Source organism: Procambarus clarkii, chromosome 53 (genome assembly GCF_040958095.1).
Source record: "Procambarus clarkii isolate CNS0578487 chromosome 53, FALCON_Pclarkii_2.0, whole genome shotgun sequence".
NCBI lineage: Eukaryota > Metazoa > Arthropoda > Malacostraca > Decapoda > Cambaridae > Procambarus > Procambarus clarkii.
In genome coordinates, this window is record NC_091202.1 from 20,021,311 (window position 1) to 20,044,580 (window position 23,270).

A 23,270-nucleotide genomic window follows, 5' to 3' on the forward strand; every position below is an offset into this window, starting at 1 on the left:
GTGTGTATACCAACAGTGATACAAGAGGTGGTCCACAAGAGTGTGTATACCAACAGTGATACAAGAGGTGGTCCACAAGAGAGTGTATACCAGCAGTGATACAAGAGGTGGTCCACAAGAGTGTGTATACCAGCAGTGATACAAGAGGTGGTCCACAAGAGAGTGTATACCAACAGTACAAGAGGTGGTCCACAAGAGTGTGTATACCAACAGTGATGCAAGAGGTGGTCCACAAGAGTGTGTATACCAACAGTGATACAAGAGGTGGTCCACAAGAGTGTGTATACCAACAGTACAAGAGGTGGTCCACAAGAGTGTGTATACCAACAGTGATACAAGAGGTGGTCCACAAGAGTGTGTATACCAACAGTACAAGAGGTGGTCCACAAGAGTGTGTATACCAGCAGTGATACAAGAGGTGGTCCACAAGAGTGTGTATACCAACAGTGATGCAAGAGGTGGTCCACAAGAGTGTGTATACCAACAGTGATACAAGAGGTGGTCCACAAGAGAGTGTATACCAGCAGTGATACAAGAGGTGGTCCACAAGAGTGTGTATACCAACAGTGATACAAGAGGTGGTCCACAAGAGTGTGTATACCAACAGTGATGCAAGAGGTGGTCCACAAGAGAGTGTATACCAGCAGTGATACAAGAGGTGGTCCACAAGAGTGTGTATACCAACAGTGATGCAAGAGGTGGTCCACAAGAGTGTGTATACCAACAGTGATACAAGAGGTGGTCCACAAGAGTGTGTATACCAGCAGTGATACAAGAGGTGGTCCACAAGAGAGTGTATACCAACAGTGATACAAGAGGTGGCCCACAAGAGGGAGTATACCAGCAGTGATACAAGAGGTGGTCCACAAGAGTGTATACCAGCAGTGATACAAGAGGTGGTCCACAAGAGAGTGTATACCAGCAGTGATACAAGAGGTGGTCCACAAGAGTGTGTATACCAACAGTGATACAAGAGGTGGTCCACAAGAGTGTGTATACCAACAGTACAAGAGGTGGTCCACAAGAGTGTGTATACCAACAGTGATGCAAGAGGTGGTCCACAAGAGAGTGTATACCAGCAGTGATACAAGAGGTGGTCCACAAGAGTGTGTATACCAACAGTGATACAAGAGGTGGTCCACAAGAGAGTGTATACCAGCAGTGATACAAGAGGTGGTCCACAAGAGTGTATACCAGCAGTGATACAAGAGGTGGTCCACAAGAGAGTGTATACCAGCAGTGATACAAGAGGTGGTCCACAAGAGTGTGTATACCAACAGTGATGCAAGAGGTGGTCCACAAGAGTGTGTATACCAACAGTACAAGAGGTGGTCCACAAGAGTGTGTATACCAACAGTGATGCAAGAGGTGGTCCACAAGAGAGTGTATACCAGCAGTGATACAAGAGGTGGCCCACAAGAGTGTGTATACCAACAGTGATACAAGAGGTGGTCCACAAGAGTGTGTATACCAACAGTGATGCAAGAGGTGGTCCACAAGAGTGTGTATACCAACAGTGATACAAGAGGTGGTCCACAAGAGTGTGTATACCAGCAGTGATACAAGAGGTGGTCCACAAGAGAGTGTATACCAACAGTGATACAAGAGGTGGCCCACAAGAGGGAGTATACCAGCAGTGATACAAGAGGTGGTCCACAAGAGAGTGTATACCAGCAGTGATACAAGAGGTGGTCCACAAGAGTATACCAACAGTGATACAAGAGGTGGCCCTCAAGAGTGTGTATACCAGCAGTGATACAAGAGGTGGTCCACAAGAGTGTGTATACCAACAGTACAAGAGGTGGTCCACAAGAGTGTGTATACCAACAGTGATGCAAGAGGTGGTCCACAAGAGTGTGTATACCAACAGTGATGCAAGAGGTGGTCCACAAGAGAGTGTATACCAGCAGTGATACAAGAGGTGGCCCACAAGAGTGTGTGTACCAACAGTGATACAAGTGGTGGCCCACAAGAGTGTGTATACCAACAGTGATACAAGAGGTGGTCCACAAGAGGGAGTATACCAACAGTGATACAAGAGGTGGCCCGCAAGAGTATACCAGCAGTGATACAAGAGGTGGTCCACAAGAGTATACCAACAGTGATACAAGAGGTGGCCCACAAGAGTATACCAACAGTGTTACAAGAGGTGGTCCACAAGAGTATACCAACAGTGATACAAGAGGTGGCCCACAAGAGTATACCAACAGTGATACAAGAGGTGGCCCACAAGAGTATACCAGCAGTGATACAAGAGGTGGTCCACAAGAGTATACCAACAGTGATACAAGAGGTGGCCCACAAGAGTATACCAACAGTGATACAAGAGGTGGCCCACAAGAGTATACCAACAGTGATACAAGAGGTGGTCCACAAGAGGGAGTATACCAGCAGTGATACAAGAGGTGGCCCACAAGAGTATACCAACAGTGATACAAGAGGTGGCCCACAAGAGTATACCAACAGTGATACAAGAGGTGGTCCACAAGAGGGAGTATACCAGCAGTGATACAAGAGGTGGTCCACAAGAGGGAGTATACCAGCAGTGATACAAGAGGTGGTCCACAAGAGGGAGTATACAAAGCAATATACACCAGGAGAGTGTAAGGGGGGGAGGGAGGTGGTGGGCAAGATGAGGAAACAGGAACAAGTACGGAACTTGTCGCGTGGTGAGTCACCGTAGCTGGTGATCCGGGTCTTGGCGTTCACCAACTACACTCAAGTAACGCAGTATTAACCTTACGGCCGCTCAAGTAACGCAGCGTTAACCTTACGGCCGCTCAAGTAACGCAGCGTTAACCTTACGGCCGCTCAAGTAACGCAGCATTAACCTTACGGCCGCTCAAGTAACGCAGCATTAACCTTACGGCCGCTCAAGTAACGCAGCGTTAACCTTACGGCCGCTCAAGTAACGCAGCGTTAACCTTACGGCCGCTCAAGTAACGCAGTATTAACCTTACGGCCGCTCAAGTAACGCAGCGTTAACCTTACGGCCGCTCAAGTAACGCAGCGTTAACCTTACGGCCGCTCAAGTAACGCAGTATTAACCTTTCGGCCGCTCAAGTAACGCAGCGTTAACCTTACGGCCGCTCAAGTAACGCAGCGTTAACCTTACGGCCGCTCAAGTAACGCAGTATTAACCTTACGGCCGCTCAAGTAACGCAGCGTTAACCTTACGGCCGCTCAAGTAACGCAGCGTTAACCTTACGGCCGCTCAAGTAACGCAGTATTAACCTTTCGGCCGCTCAAGTAACGCAGCATTAACCTTACGGCCGCTCAAGTAACGCAGCGTTAACCTTACGGCCGCTCAAGTAACGCAGCATTAACCTTACGGCCGCTCAAGTAACGCAGCGTTAACCTTACGGCCGCTCAAGTAACGCAGCATTAACCTTACGGCCGCTCAAGTAACGAAGCGTTAACCTTACGACCGCTCAAGTAACGCAGCATTAACCTTACGGCCGCTCAAGTAACGCAGCGTTAACCTTACGGCCGCTCAAGTAACGCAGCATTAACCTTACGGCCGCTCAAGTAACGCAGCGTTAACCTTACGGCCGCTCAAGTAACGCAGCATTAACCTTACGGCCGCTCAAGTAACGCAGCGTTAACCTTACGGCCGCTCAAGTAACACACAGCGTTAACCTTACGGCCGCCCAAGTAACACACAGCGTTAACCTTACGGCCGCCCAAGTAACACACAGCGTTAATCTTACGGCCGCCCAAGTAACACACAGCGTTAATCTTACGGCCGCCCAAGTAACACACAGCGTTAATCTTACGGCCGCCCAAGTAACACACAGCGTTAATCTTACGGCCGCCCAAGTAACACACAGCGTTAACCTTACGGCCGCCCAAGTAACACACAGCGTTAATCTTACGGCCGCCCAAGTAACACACAGCGTTAATCTTACGGCCGCCCAAGTAACACACAGCGTTAACCTTACGGCCGCCCAAGTAACGCAGCGTTAACATTACGGCCGCCCAAGTAACGCAGCGTTAACATTACGGCCGCCCAAGTAGCAGAGAACGTTACTTACTGCAGCGCAGCCTACTGGCAGGTCGGCCTTGGCCCCGCGTGTAGCAGGAGCCCCGCTCAGTTGGACAAGGGCGTCTGGGGAACCCATTCCCTCTGCTGAGACTTGAGCGCCTCGTCAGCTTTTAAGTGGCGCTCAACCCCGACAGGAACCACATGGAGGCCATTGAAGTCGAGCTGAAAGAGCGACTGTGGAGGTAAGACTATCATCTGACCTTTCCTGTGGCTGACCTGTGACCTTTGAGTGCCGTCGGCGCAGTCGTCTGAAGAATGACTCTCTCTACATTGTCCCTCTGAGGAAATCAACTCCTTTCCCATTACAGACGGAAGAGTGCCATCTTAGATGTGACCGTTCACGCGACCTGGGTGAGAGGTGGCGCCCGCTCAACTGTCATGGTGAGACGCTTGTTAGTGGCTGACGGGTAGTTAGGGGGAGGTGAAGTGTGGTGTGACTGTGTAGTCACGTGTGTGAGTGGTGTGACTGTACTAACCTAGTTGTACTTATGGGGGGGGGGGTTGAACTTCGGCTCTTTGGTCCCGCCTCTCAACTGTCAATCAACTGGTGTACAGGTTCCTGAGCCTACTGGGCTCTATCATATCAACACTTGAAACTGTGTATGGAGTCAGCCTCCACCACATTACTGCCTAGTGCATTCCACCTTTTAACTATGCAACTGGAAAAAATCTTTCTAACGTCTCTGTGGCTCATTTAGGTACTGAGCTTCAACCTGTGTCCCCTTGCTTGTTCGTGTTCCACCGGTGCTAAATAGTGTCTTTGTCCACCTCCTTGTCCACCATCTGGCCACGCTCACGACCCCGGGCAGCCGAGGGAGCCGGTCAGCCGAGCGGACAGCACGCTGCACTTGTGATCCTGTGGTCCCGGGTTCGATCCCAGGCGCCGGCGAGAAACAATGGGCAGAGTTTCTTTCACGCTATGTCCCTGTTACCTAGCAGTAAAATAGGTACCTGGGTGTTAGTCAGCTGTCACGGGCTGCTTCCTGGGGGTGGAGGCCTGGTCGAGGACCGGGCCGCGGGGACACTAAAGCCCCGAAATCATCTCAAGATAACCTCAAGATAATCCCCCGCCCCCCTCACAGTTACTCGCTGCTTACTGTTGCTCACATTATTCCCTTATCCACTCCCTGGAGCACCTTACCTTACTGCTTCTTGCTCCAACTTTTGTAACAGCCTTTTATGGGGTACTGTGGCAAAGGCGCTCTGACACACTGCAATTGTTTAGACATGGGTAGACCCCGAGTCGTGGGGGTCGAGGGCTGGCAGGCCGCCCCAGGTCGTGGGGGTCGAGGGCTGGCAGGCCGCCCCAGGTCGTGGGGGTCGAGGGCTGGCAGGCCGCCCCAGGTCGTAGGGGTCGACGGCTGGCAGGCCGCCCCGGGTCGTGGGGGTCGAGGGCTGGCAGGCCGCCCCGGGTCGTGGGGGTCGAGGGCTGGCAGGCCGCCCCAGGTCGTGGGGGTCGAGGGCTGGCAGGCCGCCCCAGGTCGTGGGGGTCGAGGGCTGGCAGGCCGCCCCAGGTCGTGGGGGTCGAGGGCTGGCAGGCCGCCCCAGGTCGTGGGGGTCGAGGGCTGGCAGGCCGCCCCAGGTCGTGGGGGTCGAGGGCTGGCAGGCCGCCCCAGGTCGTGGGGGTCGAGGGCTGGCAGGCCGCCCCAGGTCGTGGGGGTCGAGGGCTGGCAGGCCGCCCCAGGTCGTGGGGGTCGAGGGCTGGCAGGCCGCCCCAGGTCGTGGGGGTCGAGGGCTGGCAGGCCGCCCCAGGTCGTGGGGGTCGAGGGCTGGCAGGCCGCCCCAGGTCGTGGGGGTCGAGGGCTGGCAGGCCGCCCCAGGTCGTGGGGGTCGAGGGCTGGCAGGCCGCCCCAGGTCGTGGGGGTCGAGGGCTGGCAGGCCGCCCCAGGTCGTGGGGGTCGAGGGCTGGCAGGCCGCCCCGGGCCGAGGGGGTCGAGGGCTGGCAGGCCGCTCCGGGTCGAGGGCTGGCAGGCCGCCCCGGGCCGAGGGGGTCGAGGGCTGGCAGGCCGCTCCGGGTCGAGGGCTGGCAGGCCGCTCCGGGTCGAGGGCTGGCAGGCCGCCCCGGGCCGAGGGGGTCGAGGGCTGGTAGGCCGCCCCAGATCGAGGGGGTCGAGGGCTGGCAGGCCGCCCCGGGCCGAGGGGGTCGAGGGCTGGCAGGCCGCCCCGGGCCGAGGGGGTCGAGGGCTGGCAGGCCGCCCCGGGCCGAGGGGGTCGAGGGCTGGCAGGCCGCTCCGGGTCGAGGGCTGACAGGCCGCCCCAGGTCGAGGGGGTCGAGGGCTGGCAGGCCGCCCCGGGCCGAGGGGGTCGAGGGCTGGCAGGCCTCCCCGGGCCGAGGGGGTCGAGGGCTGGTAGGCCGCCCCAGGTCGAGGGGGTCGAGGGCTGGCAGGCCGCCCCGGGTCGAGGGGGTCGAGGGCTGGTAGGCCGCCCCGGGTCGAGGGGGTCGAGGGCTGGTAGGCCGCCCCGGGTCGAGGGGGTCGAGGGCTGGTAGGCCGCCCCGGGTCGAGGGGGTCGAGGGCTGGTAGGCCGCCCCGGGTCGAGGGGGTCGAGGGCTGGTAGGCCGCCCCGGGTCGAGGGGGTCGAGGGCTGGTAGGCCGCCCCGGGTCGAGGGGGTCGAGGGCTGGTAGGCCGCCCCGGGTCGAGGGCCGGCTGGTCGGTCTCTATAGTGCTTCTAATAAAGGAAAACGCGACTGGACAGTGAACCGTAGACTATGACATTCTCATCCCCGTTTTCATTATCTTGTCACATTCACGCAAGAGAAAACTTCCAAGAACATATATTCACGCCGCAAATCCATGCCAAGTTTTGGTAATAGTTATTATTGAAGGGGTGATGCATCTTGGACCTTAAGGGTTGTAGAAGACAATGTGGGAGGCAGTCACAGAGGCACCCTTGACCCCTTTGGCACAGTCGCCCCTTTGGCACAGTTTGGCACAGTATTTCTAGTGAGTTTCATAATATAAGAAACTTGTTCATCTGTAGTTATATAAATACAGAATTAGTTTTCTGTGGTGGTGCATTATAGGAGGCGAGTGAAGCAAGCACGGGCACCGATACTGGTGCAGGGTGCCAGCCCCTCCCCCACACCCCGCAGGCACACCCACACTACCGCCCAGCTCCAGCCACCACCAACATAAACTGGAGGACGGAATTAGCTGTAGGTAGGGCTACCATCATCTATGGTGGCAGTTTCCTTGCTGCCTCAGTGCTGCCTGCTGCCTCTCGCTCCCTCACTCTCTCTCCCTAGCCTCTAGGCCCCGTCTCCACACCCCTGGTGAGTATACTTGACACTTGCCACACCTGTATAGTGTCAATAGTGGGAGTCATAGTCCTGGTGAGTATTGGTGGTGGTGGGGGAGCCCCTGTGGGTCCTGGAGGCTGGGAGCACAGAGCGGCTCTGTCTCCCCGGTGGTGGTGGAGGTGTGCTACAGAAAACGACGACACTGCCATCTATGGCACACTAAGCTGTGACGACGCTGCTGTCCACGACACACTAAGCAGTGTGACAACGCTGTCGTCCACGACACACTAAGCAGTGTGACAACGCTGTCGTCCACGACACACTAAGCTGTGTGACAACGCTGCTGTCCACGACACACTAAGCTGTGTGACAACGCTGCCGTCCACGACACACTAAGCTGTGTGACAACGCTGTCGTCCTCGACACACTAAGCAGTGTGACAACGCTGTCGTCCTCGACACACTAAGCAGTGTGACAACGCTGCTGTCCACGACACACTAAGCAGTGTGACAACGCTGCTGTCCTCGACACACTAAGCTGTGTGACAACGCTGTCGTCCACGACACACTAAGCAGTGTGACAACGCTGCCGTCTATGGCACACTAAGCAGTGTGACAACGCTGCTGTCCTCGACACACTAAGCAGTGTGACAACGCTGTCGTCCACGACACACTAAGCTGTGTGACAACGCTGCTGTCCTCGACACACTAAGCAGTGTGACAACGCTGCTGTCCACGACACACTAAGCAGTGTGACAACGCTGCTGTCCTCGACACACTAAGCAGTGTGACAACGCTGCTGTCCACGACACACTAAGCAGTGTGACAACACTGCCGTCCACGACACACTAAGCAGTGTGACAACGCTGCCGTCCTCGACACACTAAGCAGTGTGACAACGCTGCCGTCCTCGACACACTAAGCAGTGTGACAACGCTGCTGTCCACGACACACTAAGCAGTGTGACAACGCTGCTGTCCTCGACACACTAAGCAGTGTGACAACGCTGCTGTCCACGACACACTAAGCAGTGTGACAACACTGCCGTCCACGACACACTAAGCAGTGTGACAACGCTGCCGTCCTCGACACACTAAGCAGTGTGACAACGCTGCCGTCCTCGACACACTAAGCAGTGTGACAACGCTGCTGTCCACGACACACTAAGCAGTGTGACAACGCTGCTGTCCACGACACACTAAGCTGTGTGACAACACTGCCGTCCACGACACACTAAGCAGTGTGACGACGCTGCTGTCCACGACACACTAAGCAGTGTGACAACGCTGTCGTCCACGACACACTAAGCTGTGTGACAACGCTGTCGTCCACGACACACTAAGCAGTGTGACAACGCTGTCGTCCACGACACACTAAGCAGTGTGACAACGCTGTCGTCCACGACACACTAAGCAGTGTGACAACGCTGCTGTCCACGACACACTAAGCAGTGTGACAACGCTGCTGTCCACGACACACTAAGCTGTGTGACAACACTGCCGTCCTCGACACACTAAGCTGTGTGACAACGCTGCCGTCCACGACACACTAAGCAGTGTGACAACGCTGCCGTCCTCGACACACTAAGCAGTGTGACCAATAACACCAGTGTGTGTGTGTCTGCTGATGGTAGTGTAGTTCGCTGGCATTTCCCTACTTTCACTGTTGTAATTATTGAGGTCGTAAGTCATTCTTCCCTCACATTCCTCCATGAATATATTCCACATTTTCTTAGTTACTCCTTAAATGACAAACACAGCTTGCTTTTGATAAGCTTGAAGGGGAAACATTCAGTATGTTAGGCGCTGAATGATTTCCTCCAGTTATGGTCTTGCTAATTTCTTTTTCTCTTGTGAATGAAACCGAAAACAGGAAATGTGATTATATGCGGTTTTTTGTTTTCATATTTGTCTCGAGATGACAGCTGACTCTTGTGTTGGTAAGCTGTCAAGCTGAGGCAGGAGAGTAGCGGGTACTGTGTCTCTTACAGTGTGTGTGTGCTGTCAGCGTCTGGTGGAGGTGGTGGGTAGGGCAGCACTCCCAACATGGGCCAGCATCACCCAACATGGGCCAGCATCACCCAACATGGTCCAGCATCACCCAACATGGGTCAGCATCACCCAACATGGGCCAGCATCACCCAACATGGGCCTGCATCACCCAACATGGGCCAGCATCACCCAACATGGGCCAGCATCACCCAACATGGGCCAACATCACCCAACATGGGTCCACCTTCACTCTTTTACTCAAGTATTTTCATCAGTTATAGCCAGTGTAATGGTCTTGGTGTGTGTACTCACCTAGTTGTGCTTGCGGGGGTTGAGCTCTGGCTCCCTGGTCCCGCCTCTCAACCGTCAATCAACTGGTGTACAGGTTCCTGAGCCTACTGTGCTCTATCATATCTACACTTGAAACAGTGTATGGAGTCAGCCTCCACCACATCACTGCCCAATGCATTCCACCTGTTAACTACTCTGACACTGAAAAAGTTCTTTCTAACGACCCTGTGGCTCATGTGGGTACTCAGTTTCCACTTGTTCGCGTACCGCCCGTGTTAAACAGTTTATCATTATCTACCTTATCAATACTTCTGAGAATTTTGTAGGTAGTGATCATGTCTCCCCTTACTCTTCTGTCTTCCAGATTGTGTGTGTGTGTGTGTACACACAAATATGTTTGCAGGGTCGAGCGCGAACTCTTGAGCTCCGGCTTTCATGCTGTGGGGTTGTCTCCTGCGGAGAGTCTCTGGTCTCCTGTTTCTTATCTTGTCTTATCTTGTCTACCTTTGAAACAAGTTATCGAGTTACTCATCAGTCTCTACTCCATCCCATTTGTTCAGTATTACTCTAAAACGTTCACAGCCATTTACGTTCGTTCAACGTTGTTTTAGTGTATGTCATCCGTGTCCGTTTCCTTCTGTAATTACCTAAGTGTAGTTACAGGATGAGAGCTACGCTCGGGGTGTCCCGTCTTCCCAGGACTCTTTGTCGTATAACGCTATGAAAGTACTACGGTCTTGGCCGCCGCCACCACCTCGCCCGGCTTGCTCCAACCGTCTTCCTCTCTCTTTCTGAAATAAAACTTTCTAATTTTTTTCGGCACCTTTGTTTACTTAACTTGATTCTGTGTTTTCTTGTTCGTGAAGTTGCTGGTTTCAGGAATTCCGGGTGCGTGCGTGCGTGTGCGTATATGCGTACGTGTGTGCGTGCGCGCATACGTGGTGTAACTCACTAAACTAGTGTAATTAAAGCATGAACCTGAGACCATGTTTGATGTTAAAGTGTTGAAGAGCATTTTTTGTGGCTGGCTTATGAGCCGCCGCCTTGTAGCCATTGTGTTATTAGTGAACTTTTCTCACATTCCAAGTCTTGGACAACTCTGGCATCAAAGTTGTGGATGGACACTTCCACAACTAATACCAATATTTCCTGAAATTTCTTACTCCTTTACATGTGCTGCGGCTAGTGAGGTCATCGGGTCCTGTTTGTTCTCAACTTGGAGGCGAGTCTTCTCCACCTTACCTACTATCTTGTGTGATCATGTCCCCCTCTCTTGTGTCCTCCAGGCACCTTTGGTGTAGTTCCTTAACCCCTTCCTCACGGCTCTCCCGTCGTCGCAGTTCCTTAACCCCTTCCTCACGGCTCTCCCGTCGTCGCAGTTCCTTAACCCCTTCCTCACGGCTCTCCCGTCGTCGCAGTTCCTTAACCCCTTCCTCACGGCTCTCCCGTCGTCGCAGTTCCTTAACCCCTTCCTCACGGCTCTCCCGTCGTCGCAGTTCCTTAACCCCTTCCTCACGGCTCTCCCGTCGTCGCAGTTCCTTAACCCCTTCCTCACGGCTCTCCCGTCGTCGCAGTTCCTTAACCCCTTCCTCACGGCTCTCCCGTCGTCGCAGTTCCTTAACCCCTTCCTCACGGCTCTCCCGTCGTCGCAGTTCCTTAACCCCTTCCTCACGGCTCTCCCGTCGTCGCAGTTCCTTAACCCCTTCCTCACGGCTCTCCCGTCTCCCGGCTCTGCCAGTAATCTTGTTACAATCCTCACTGGTTATAAAATTTTGGTTTATTACAAGGATTTCAAATCGGTGTTGCATATATCGTCGTTTACCAAACAATGACTGTGTAGATTGCCTTGAAAAGTTGTGATTGAGGTTTCTAAGGATCATTATGGTCTTGGGCAGCGTTTCACACGATGCTGATGTTTCGTTGTTTGTGTGTGCCTCTGGTGTGAGTGTTGGACAGGTGTCCTCTCCCAGATCTCTCTCAGAGGTCCCTGTAGTTGTCTTCCCCCAAATGATGTTAACAAGACCTATCTACCTAACACAAAGGTAGGTAGTCTTTTCTGAATTGTTATCACCTTACACTCGTTAGGGTTGAATACTAGCAACCATTTGTTTGCCCAGTCTTGGAGAATGTCTGGGGTCTTCTTTGCAGTCCTCCACCTGTTTTTCCGTTCATAGTTACCTATGTGTTGGGTACAGACATTGGTATGAACGCGCTCACTCCTTCGGGTAGGTGGTTCCTGAGCTCCAGGAAGGGTAGGGGTCCCAGGACGAGCCTTGGGGCATCCCACTTGTGTCTGTCTGCGTTACCTTCATCACCTTTTGCTTGTGTAATGACTCCCCTCTTCCTTACCTCACTCCCTCTTTTCCTTACCTCCTACTCCCTCACCCCTCTCTCCCTCTCCCCTCTCTCCCTCTCCCCTCCACCCTCCCTCTCCCCCTCTCCCTCACCTCCCCCCCCCTCTCCCTCACCTCTCCCCCCTCTCCCTCACCTCCCCCCCCCCCTCACTACCTTCTCCTGGTGCCAATTCCTCATTAACTGCGACTGTTGCTCTCCAAATGTTCACCTTGAAAGGTAATTTATTTTAAAGCTGCCCACTACCAGCTGTACCACACACTACCAGCTGTACCACACACTACCAGCTGTACCACACACTACCAGCTGTACCACACACTACCAGCTGTACCACACACTACCAGCTGTACCTCACACTACCAGCTGTACCTCACACTACCAGCTGTACCTAACACTGCCAGCTGTACCACACACTACCAGCTGTACCACACACTACCAGCTGTACCTCACACTACCAGCTGTACCTCACACTACCAGCTGTACCTAACACTGCCAGCTGTACCTCACACACTACCAGCTGTACCTCACACTGCCAGCTGTACCTCACACTGCCAGCTGTACCTCACACTACCAGCTGTACCTCACACTACCAGCTGTACCACACACTACCAGCTGTACCTCACACTACCAGCTGTACCTCACACTACCAGCTGTACCTCACACTACCAGCTGTACCTCACACTACCAGCTGTACCTCACACTACCAGCTGTACCTCACACTACCAGCTGTACCTCACACTACCAGCTGTACCTCACACTACCAGCTGTACCTCACACTACCAGCTGTACCTCACACTACCAGCTGTACCTCACACACTACCAGCTGTACCTCACACTACCAGCTGTACCTCACACTACCAGCTGTACCTCACACACTACCAGCTGTACCTCACACACTACCAGCTGTACCTCACACTACCAGCTGTACCTCACACTACCAGCTGTACCTCACACTACCAGCTGTACCTCACACTACCAGCTGTACCTCACACTACCAGCTGTACCTCACACTACCAGCTGTACCTCACACTACCAGCTGTACCTCACACTACCAGCTGTACCTCACACTACCAGCTGTACCTCACACTACCAGCTGTACCTCACACTACCAGCTGTACCTCACACTGCCAGCTGTACCTCACACTACCAGCTGTACCTCACACTACCAGCTGTACCTCACACTACCAGCTGTACCTCACACTACCAGCTGTACCTCACACTACCAGCTGTACCTCACACTACCAGCTGTACCTCACACTGCCAGCTGTACCTCACACACTACCAGCTGTACCTCACACTACCAGCTGTACCTCACACTACCAGCTGTACCTCACACTACCAGCTGTACCTCACACTACCAGCTGTACCTCACACTACCAGCTGTACCTCACACTGCCAGCTGTACCACACACTACCAGCTGTACCACACACTACCAGCTGTACCTCACACTACCAGCTGTACCTCACACACTACCAGCTGTACCTCACACACTACCAGCTGTACCTCACACTACCAGCTGTACCTCACACACTACCAGCTGTACCTCACACACTACCAGCTGTACCTCACACACTACCAGCTGTACCTCACACACTACCAGCTGTACCTCACACACTACCAGCTGTACCTCACACACTACCAGCTGTACCACACACTACCAGCTGTACCTCACACTACCAGCTGTACCACACACTACCAGCTGTACCTCACACTACCAGCTGTACCACACACTACCAGCTGTACCTCACACTACCAGCTGTACCTCACACACTACCAGCTGTACCACACACTACCAGCTGTACCTCACACACTACCAGCTGTACCACACACACTACCAGCTGTACCTCACACACTACCAGCTGTACCTCACACACTACCAGCTGTACCACACACTACCAGCTGTACCACACACACTACCAGCTGTACCTCACACACTACCAGCTGTACCTCACACACTACCAGCTGTACCACACACTACCAGCTGTACCTCACACACTACCAGCTGTACCTCACACACTACCAGCTGTACCTCACACACTACCAGCTGTACCTCACACACTACCAGCTGTACCACACACTACCAGCTGTACCACACACACTACCAGCTGTACCTCACACACTACCAGCTGTACCTCACACACTACCAGCTGTACCACACACACTACCAGCTGTACCTCACACACTACCAGCTGTACCTCACACACTACCAGCTGTACCTCACACACTACCAGCTGTACCTCACACTGCCAGCTGTACCTCACACTACCAGCTGTACCACACACACTACCAGCTGTACCACACACACTACCAGCTGTACCTCACACACTACCAGCTGTACCACACACTACCAGCTGTACCTCACACACTACCAGCTGTACCTCACACTGCCAGCTGTACCTCACACTACCAGCTGTACATCACACTGCCAGCTGTACCTCACACACTACCAGCTGTACCTCACACTACCAGCTGTACCTCACACTACCAGCTGTACCTCACACACTACCAGCTGTACCACACACACTACCAGCTGTACCTCACACACTACCAGCTGTACCACACACTACCAGCTGTACCTCACACACTACCAGCTGTACCTCACACTACCAGCTGTACCTCACACACTACCAGCTGTACCACACACACTACCAGCTGTACCACACACACTACCAGCTGTACCTCACACTACCAGCTGTACCTCACACACTACCAGCTGTACCTCACACTACCAGCTGTACCTCACACTACCAGCTGTACCTCACACTACCAGCTGTACCACACACACTACCAGCTGTACCACACACTACCAGCTGTACCTCACACACTACCAGCTGTACCTCACACACTACCAGCTGTACCTCACACTGCCAGCTGTACCTCACACTACCAGCTGTACATCACACTGCCAGCTGTACCTCACACACTACCAGCTGTACCTCACACTACCAGCTGTACCTCACACTACCAGCTGTACCTCACACACTACCAGCTGTACCACACACACTACCAGCTGTACCTCACACACTACCAGCTGTACCACACACTACCAGCTGTACCTCACACACTACCAGCTGTACCTCACACTACCAGCTGTACCTCACACACTACCAGCTGTACCACACACACTACCAGCTGTACCTCACACACTACCAGCTGTACCTCACACTACCAGCTGTACCTCACACTACCAGCTGTACCTCACACACTACCAGCTGTACCTCACACACTACCAGCTGTACCTCACACTACCAGCTGTACCTCACACACTACCAGCTGTACCTCACACTACCAGCTGTACCTCACACTACCAGCTGTACCTCACACTACCAGCTGTACCTCACACACTACCAGCTGTACCTAACACTGCCAGCTGTACCTCACACACTACCAGCTGTACCTCACACACTACCAGCTGTACCTAACACTGCCAGCTGTACCTCACACACTACCAGCTGTACCTCACACACTACCAGCTGTACCTAACACTGCCAGCTGTACCTCACACACTACCAGCTGTACCTCACACACTACCAGCTGTACCTAACACTGCCAGCTGTACCTCACACACTACCAGCTGTACCTAACACTGCCAGCTGTACCTCACACACTACCAGCTGTACCTCACACTACCAGCTGTACCTCACACTACCAGCTGTACCTCACACTGCCAGCTGTACCTCACACTACCAGCTGTACCTCACACTGCCAGCTGTACCTCACACTGCCAGCTGTACCTCACACTACCAGCTGTACCACACACTACCAGCTGTACCTCACACTGCCAGCTGTACCTAACACTGCCAGCTGTACCTCACACACTACCAGCTGTACCTCACACTACCAGCTGTACCTCACACACTACCAGCTGTACCTCACACTACCAGCTGTACCTCACACTACCAGCTGTACCTCACACTGCCAGCTGTACCTCACACTACCAGCTGTACCTCACACTGCCAGCTGTACCTCACACTGCCAGCTGTACCTCACACTACCAGCTGTACATCACACTGCCAGCTGTACCTCACACTACCAGCTGTACATCACACTGCCAGCTGTACCTCACACACTACCAGCTGTACCTCACACTACCAGCTGTACCTAACACTGCCAGCTGTACCTCACACTACCAGCTGTACCACACACTACCAGCTGTACCTCACACTGCCAGCTGTACCTCACACTGCCAGCTGTACCTCACACTGCCAGCTGTACCTCACACTGCCAGCTGTACCTCACACTGCCAGCTGTACCTCACACTGCCAGCTGTACCTCACACACTACCAGCTGTACCTCACACTACCAGCTGTACCTCACACACTACCAGCTGTACCACACACACTACCAGCTGTACCTCACACTGCCAGCTGTACCTCACACTGCCAGCTGTACCTCACACTGCCAGCTGTACCTCACACTACCAGCTGTACCTCACACTGCCAGCTGTACCTCACACTGCCAGCTGTACCTCACACTGCCAGCTGTACCTCACACTGCCAGCTGTACCTCACACACTACCAGCTGTACCTCACACTACCAGCTGTACCTCACACTACCAGCTGTACCTCACACTACCAGCTGTACCTCACACACTACCAGCTGTACCTCACACACTACGAGCTGTACCACACACTGCCAGCTGTATCTCACACTGCCAGCTGTACCTCACACTACCAGCTGTACCTCACACTACCAGCTGTACCTCACACTACCAGCTGTACCTCACACTGCCAGCTGTATCTCACACTGCCAGCTGTATCTCACACTGCCAGCTGTATCTCACACTGCCAGCTGTACCTCACACTGCCAGCTGTACCTCACACTGCCAGCTGTATCTGACACTGCCAGCTGTATCTCACACTGCCAGCTGTACCTCACACTACCAGCTGTACCTCACACTACCAGCTGTACCTCACACTACCAGCTGTACCTCACACTGCCAGCTGTATCTCACACTGCCAGCTGTATCTCTCACTGCCAGCTGTACCTCACACTACCAGCTGTACCACACACACTACCAGCTGTACCTCACACTACCAGCTGTACCTCACACTGCCAGCTGTATCTCACACTGCCAGCTGTACCTCACACACTACCAGCTGTACCTCACACTACCAGCTGTACATCACACTGCCAGCTGTACCTCACACACTACCAGCTGTACCTCACACTACCAGCTGTACCTCACACACTACCAGCTGTACCTCACACACTACCAGCTGTACCTCACACACTACCAGCTGTACCTCACACTACCAGCTGTACCTCACACACTACCAGCTGTACCTCACACTACCAGCTGTACCTCACACTACCAGCTGTACCTCACACTACCAGCTGTACCTCACACTACCAGCTGTACCTCACACACTACCAGCTGTACCTAACACTGCCAGCTGTACCTCACACACTACCAGCTGTACCTCACACACTACCAGCTGTACCTAACACTGCCAGCTGTACCTCACACACTACCAGCTGTACCTCACACACTACCAGCTGTACCTAACACTGCCAGCTGTACCTCACACACTACCAGCTGTACCTCACACACTACCAGCTGTACCTAACACTGCCAGCTGTACCTCACACACTACCAGCTGTACCTAACACTGCCAGCTGTACCTCACACACTACCAGCTGTACCTCACACTACTAGCTGTACCTCACACTACCAGCTGTACCTCACACTGCCAGCTGTACCTCACACTACCAGCTGTACCTCACACTGCCAGCTGTACCTCACACTGCCAGCTGTACCTCACACTACCAGCTGTACCACACACTACCAGCTGTACCTCACACTGCCAGCTGTACCTAACACTGCCAGCTGTACCTCACACACTACCCGCTGTACCTCACACTACCAGCTGTACCTCACACACTACCAGCTGTACCTCACACTACCAGCTGTACCTCACACTACCAGCTGTACCTCACACTGCCAGCTGTACCTCACACTACCAGCTGTACCTCACACTGCCAGCTGTACCTCACACTGCCAGCTGTACCTCACACTACCAGCTGTACCTCACACTACCAGCTGTACATCACACTGCCAGCTGTACCTCACACACTACCAGCTGTACCTCACACTACCAGCTGTACCTAACCCTGCCAGCTGTACCTCACACTACCAGCTGTACCACACACTACCAGCTGTACCTCACACTGCCAGCTGTACCTCACACTGCCAGCTGTACCTCACACTGCCAGCTGTACCTCACACTGCCAGCTGTACCTCACACTGCCAGCTGTACCTCACACTGCCAGCTGTACCTCACACACTACCAGCTGTACCTCACACTACCAGCTGTACCTCACACACTACCAGCTGTACCACACACACTACCAGCTGTACCTCACACTGCCAGCTGTACCTCACACTGCCAGCTGTACCTCACACTGCCAGCTGTACCTCACACTACCAGCTGTACCTCACACTGCCAGCTGTACCTCACACTGCCAGCTGTACCTCACACTGCCAGCTGTACCTCACACTGCCAGCTGTACCTCACACACTACCAGCTGTACCTCACACTACCAGCTGTACCTCACACTACCAGCTGTACCTCACACTACCAGCTGTACCTCACACACTACCAGCTGTACCTCACACACTACCAGCTGTACCACACACTGCCAGCTGTATCTCACACTGCCAGCTGTACCTCACACTACCAGCTGTACCTCACACTACCAGCTGTACCTCACACTACCAGCTGTACCTCACACTGCCAGCTGTATCTCACACTGCCAGCTGTATCTCACACTGCCAGCTGTATCTCACACTGCCAGCTGTACCTCACACTGCCAGCTGTATCTCACACTGCCAGCTGTATCTCACACTGCCAGCTGTATCTCACACTGCCAGCTGTACCTCACACTACCAGCTGTACCTCACACTACCAGCTGTACCTCACACTACCAGCTGTACCTCACACTGCCAGCTGTATCTCACACTGCCAGCTGTATCTCACACTGCCAGCTGTACCTCACACTACCAGCTGTACCACACACACTACCAGCTGTACCTCACACTACCAGCTGTACCTCACACTGCCAGCTGTATCTCACACTGCCAGCTGTATCTCACACTGCCAGCTGTATCTCACACTGCCAGCTGTACCTCACACTGCCAGCTGTATCTCACACTGCCAGCTGTATCTCACACTGCCAGCTGTATCTCACACTGCCAGCTGTATCTCACACTGCCAGCTGTACCTCACACTACCAGCTGTACCTCACACTACCAGCTGTACCTCACACTACCAGCTGTACCTCACACTGCCAGCTGTATCTCACACTGCCAGCTGTATCTCACACTGCCAGCTGTACCACACACACTACCAGCTGTACCACACACACTACCAGCTGTACCACACACACTACCAGCTGTACCTCACACTACCAGCTGTACCTCACACTACCAGCTGTACCTCACACTACCAGCTGTACCTCACACTACCAGCTGTACATCACACACTACCAGCTGTACCTCACACACTACCAGCTGTACCTCACACACTACCAGCTGTACCACACACTACCAGCTGTACCTCACACTACCAGCTGTACCTCACACACTACCAGCTGTACCTCACACACTACCAGCTGTACCTCACACACTACCAGCTGTACCTCACACACTACCAGCTGTACCTCACACACTACCAGCTGTACCTCACACACTACCAGCTGTACCTCACACACTACCAGCTGTACCTCACACACTACCAGCTGTACCTCACACACTACCAGCTGTACCTCACACACTACCAGCTGTACCTCACACACTACCAGCTGAACCACACACACTACCAGCTGTACCACACACTACCAGCTGTACCACACACTACCAGCTGTACCCAACACACTACCAGCTGTACCCCACACACTACCAGCTGTACCCCACACACTACCAGCTGTACCCCACACACTACCAGCTGTACCCCACACACTACCAGCTGTACCCCACACACTACCAGCTGTACCCCACACACTACCAGCTGTACCCCACACACTACCAGCTGTACCACACACTACCAGCTGTACCCCACACACTACCAGCTGTACCACACACACTATCAGCTGTACCACACACACTACCAGCTGTACCACACACTACCAGCTGTACCACACACACTATCAGCTGTACCACACACACTACCAGCTGTACCCCACACACTACCAGCTGTACCTCACGCTAGCAGCTGTACCACACACTACCAGCTGTACCTCACACACTACCAGCTGTACCCCACACACTACCAGCTGTACCTCACGCTACCAGCTGTACCACACACTGCCTGGTTGAGACACGGGTCACTCAACCTGGTTCCAATGACCATTTACAATTGCAAGAGTTGGTCCTGATGTTGCAGTCGCTTCATGCAATTTACGTGATAATGATGCGTGGTAAAGGTGTGTGTGGCACGAGGACACGAGGACACAGAGGACACGGAGGACACGAGGACACGGAGGACACGAGGACACGAGGATACGGAGGACACGAGGACACGGAGGACACGGAGGACACGAGGACACGGAGGACACGGAGGACACGGAAGACACGAGGACACGGAAGACACGAGGACACGGAAGACACGGAAGACACGGAAGACACTAGGACACGGAGGACACGAGGACACGAGAACACCGAGGACACGGAGGACACGAGGACACGGAGGACACGAGGTCACGGAGGACACGGAGAACACGAGGACACGGAAGACACGAGGACACGGGGACACGGAGGACACTAGGACACGGAGGACACGAGGAGACGGAGGACACAGAGGACACTAGGACACGGAGACACGGAGGACACAGAGACACGGAGGACACAGAGACATGGAGGACACTAGGACACAGAGACACGGAGGACACTAGGACACAGAGACACGGAGGACACGGAGACACGGAGGCAACAGTCACTCCTCTGGAAGAGTGAAGTCTTCCGTAGCGTCTTCCCGGATTAAAGACGCTACGTGAATATTCAGCAGTCTTAGTGGAGAGTTGTGGCGGGTCCTGCTTCCTCCTGCTGCTGCCTTCCTCTCTCCCGCCAGTCTTAGTGGAGAGTTGTGGCGGGTCCTGCTTCCTCCTGCTGCTGCCTTCCTCTCTCCCGCCAGTCTTAGTGGAGAGTTGTGGCGGGTCCTGCCTCCTCCTCCTGCTGCTGCCTTCCTCTCTCCCGCCTGTCTTAGTGGAGAGTTGTGGCGGGTCCTGCCTCCTCCTGCTGCTGCCTTCCTCTCTCCCGCCAGTCTTAGTGGAGAGTTGTGGCGGGTCCTGCTTCCTCCTGCTGCTGCCTTCCTCTCTCCCGCCAGTCTTAGTGGAGAGTTGTGGCGGGTCCTGCTTCCTCCTGCTGCTGCCTTCCTCTCTCCCGCCAGTCTTAGTGGAGAGTTGTGGCGGGTCCTGCCTCCTCCTCCTACTGCTGCCTTCCTCTCTCCCGCCAGTCTTAGTGGAGAGTTGTGGCGGGTCCTGCTGCTGCCTTCCTCTCTCCCGCCTGTCTTAGTGGAGAGTTGTGGCGGGTCCTGCTTCCTCCTGCTGCTGCCTTCCTCTCTCCCGCCAGTCTTAGTGGAGAGTTGTGGCGGGTCCTGCCTCCTCCTCCTACTGCTGCCTTCCTCTCTCCCGCCTGTCTTAGTGGAGAGTTGTGGCGGGTCCTGCTGCCTCCTGCTGCTGCCTTCCTCTCTCCCGCCTGTCTTAGTGGAGAGTTGTGGCGGGTCCTGCTGCCTCCTGCTGCTGCCTTCCTCTCTCCCGCCTGTCTTAGTGGAGAGTTGTGGCGGGTCCTGCTGCCTCCTGCTGCTGCCTTCCTCTCTCCCGCCTGTCTTAGTGGAGAGTTGTGGCGGGTCCTGCTGCCTCCTGCTGCTGCTGCCTTCCTCTCTCCCGCCTGTCTTAGTGGAGAGTTGTGGCGGGTCCTGCCTCCTCCTCCTCCTGCTGCCTTCCTCTCTCCCGCCTGTCTTAGTGGAGAGTTGTGGTGGGTCCTGCCTCCTCCTCCTCCTGCTGCCTTCCTCTCTCCCGCCTGTCTTAGTGGAGAGTTGTGGCGGGTCCTGCCTCCTCCTCCTGCTGCTGCCTTCCTCTCTCCCGCCTGTCTTAGTGGAGAGTTGTGGCGGGTCCTGCCTCCTCCTGCTGCTGCCTTCCTCTCTCCCCTGCCTGTCTTAGTGGAGAGTTGTGGCGGGTCCTGCCTCCTCCTCCTCCTGCTGCCTTCCTCTCTCCTGCCTGTCTTAGTGGAGAGTTGTGGCGGGTCCTGCCTCCTGCTGCTGCTGCCTTCCTCTCTCCTGCCTGTCTTAGTGGAGAGTTGTGGCGGGTCCTGCCTCCTCCTGCTGCTGCCTTCCTCTCTCCCGCCTGTCTTAGTGGAGAGTTGTGGCGGGTCCTGCCTCCTGCTGCTGCTGCTGCCTTCCTCTCTCCTGCCTGTCTTAGTGGAGAGTTGTGGCGGGTCCTGCCTCCTCCTGCTGCTGCCTTCCTCTCTCTCTTCCAATTGAAACACTCATATGAAACTGAAGAAAGGCAGTTAGAACAGAAAGCAATTCAGGAAATAAAGAAAAATCCAAAATATTTCTTCTCATATGCGAAATCAAAAGCAAAAACCACTGCCAGTATTGGACCTATTCGTACAAGTGAAGGTTCATACACGGAGGATGACAAAGAAATTAGTGAAATCCTAAAAAAGCAGTATGAGGACATGTTTAGCACTCCAATAAACAACATGAAGGTGGAAGATCCAGACAATTTCTTTATGCGGGATATTCAAACCCCTGTAAATATAACTGATATAAACACGAGTGCACTAAATTTTGAAAAAGAAATTGAAAACATGCCCATGCACTCGGCCCCAGGTCCAGACTCATGGAATTCAATATTTATAAAGAAATGCAAAGTGCCGGTAGCACAGGCACTCAGTATAGTGTGGAGGAAGAGCTTAGACACGGGGGAGATACCAGATGCACTTAAAGTAGCAGACATAGCCCCTCTACACAAGGGAGGGAGCAAAGCATTGGCAAAAAATTATAGACCAGTTGCACTAACATCGCACATCATAAAAGTATTTGAGAGAGTGATTAGGAGTCAGGTCACCAATTTCATGGAGACCAATGACCTTCACAACCCAGGCCAACATGGATTTCGAGCGGGAAGATCGTGCCTCTCACAGCTACTTGAGCACTACGACAAAGTCACTGAGGCATTAGAAGAGAAACAGAATGCTGATGTGATATACACGGACTTCGCAAAGGCCTTCGATAAATGTGACCATGGCGTGATAGTACACAAAATGAAGTCAATGGGAATAACCGGTAAAGTAGGACGCTGGATACTCAGTTTTCTGTCAAACAGGACTCAGCGAGTAACGGTCAACCA

General features: G+C 54.0%; 2 protein-coding genes across 8 annotated transcripts in view; one reads left to right on the top strand and one right to left on the bottom strand.

Moving 5' to 3' along the window:
• The window catches only part of LOC138352350 (adenylyl cyclase-associated protein 1-like), a 299,780-nt gene that overhangs the window by 157,785 nt on the left and 118,725 nt on the right, over positions 1–23,270 (top strand). The window contains exon 1 of one of the 7 annotated variants that reach the window (XM_069304754.1): positions 4,264–4,426. The exons of 5 other annotated variants lie outside the window; for them this stretch is intronic. The gene's annotated coding sequence lies outside the window, so the exon portion shown is untranslated. Of the gene's footprint in view, positions 1–4,263; positions 4,427–7,179; positions 7,318–23,270 lie in introns of those variants that run through there. One more of the 7 variants, XM_069304749.1, reaches the window with a different exon arrangement.
• On the bottom strand, positions 5,267–11,445 carry LOC138352420 (basic proline-rich protein-like). The gene is made up of 2 exons (XM_069304906.1): positions 10,856–11,445; positions 5,267–6,713 (listed from the first exon to the last, which is right to left on the bottom strand). Exons 1-2 carry the CDS (start codon positions 11,443–11,445, stop codon positions 5,267–5,269), a joined length of 2,037 nt encoding a protein of 678 aa, XP_069161007.1.

Excerpts from the sequence above, each read along its gene's own strand:
- LOC138352420 (XM_069304906.1), bottom strand. The coding sequence starts at position 11,445 with ATGATCCTTAGAAACCTCAATCACAACTTTTCAAGGCAATCTACACAG. Across the intron at positions 6,714-10,855 it reads GTTAAGGAACTACACCAAAG|AAGCACTATAGAGACCGACC; the intron begins GTGCCTGGAGGA and ends TTCCTTTATTAG.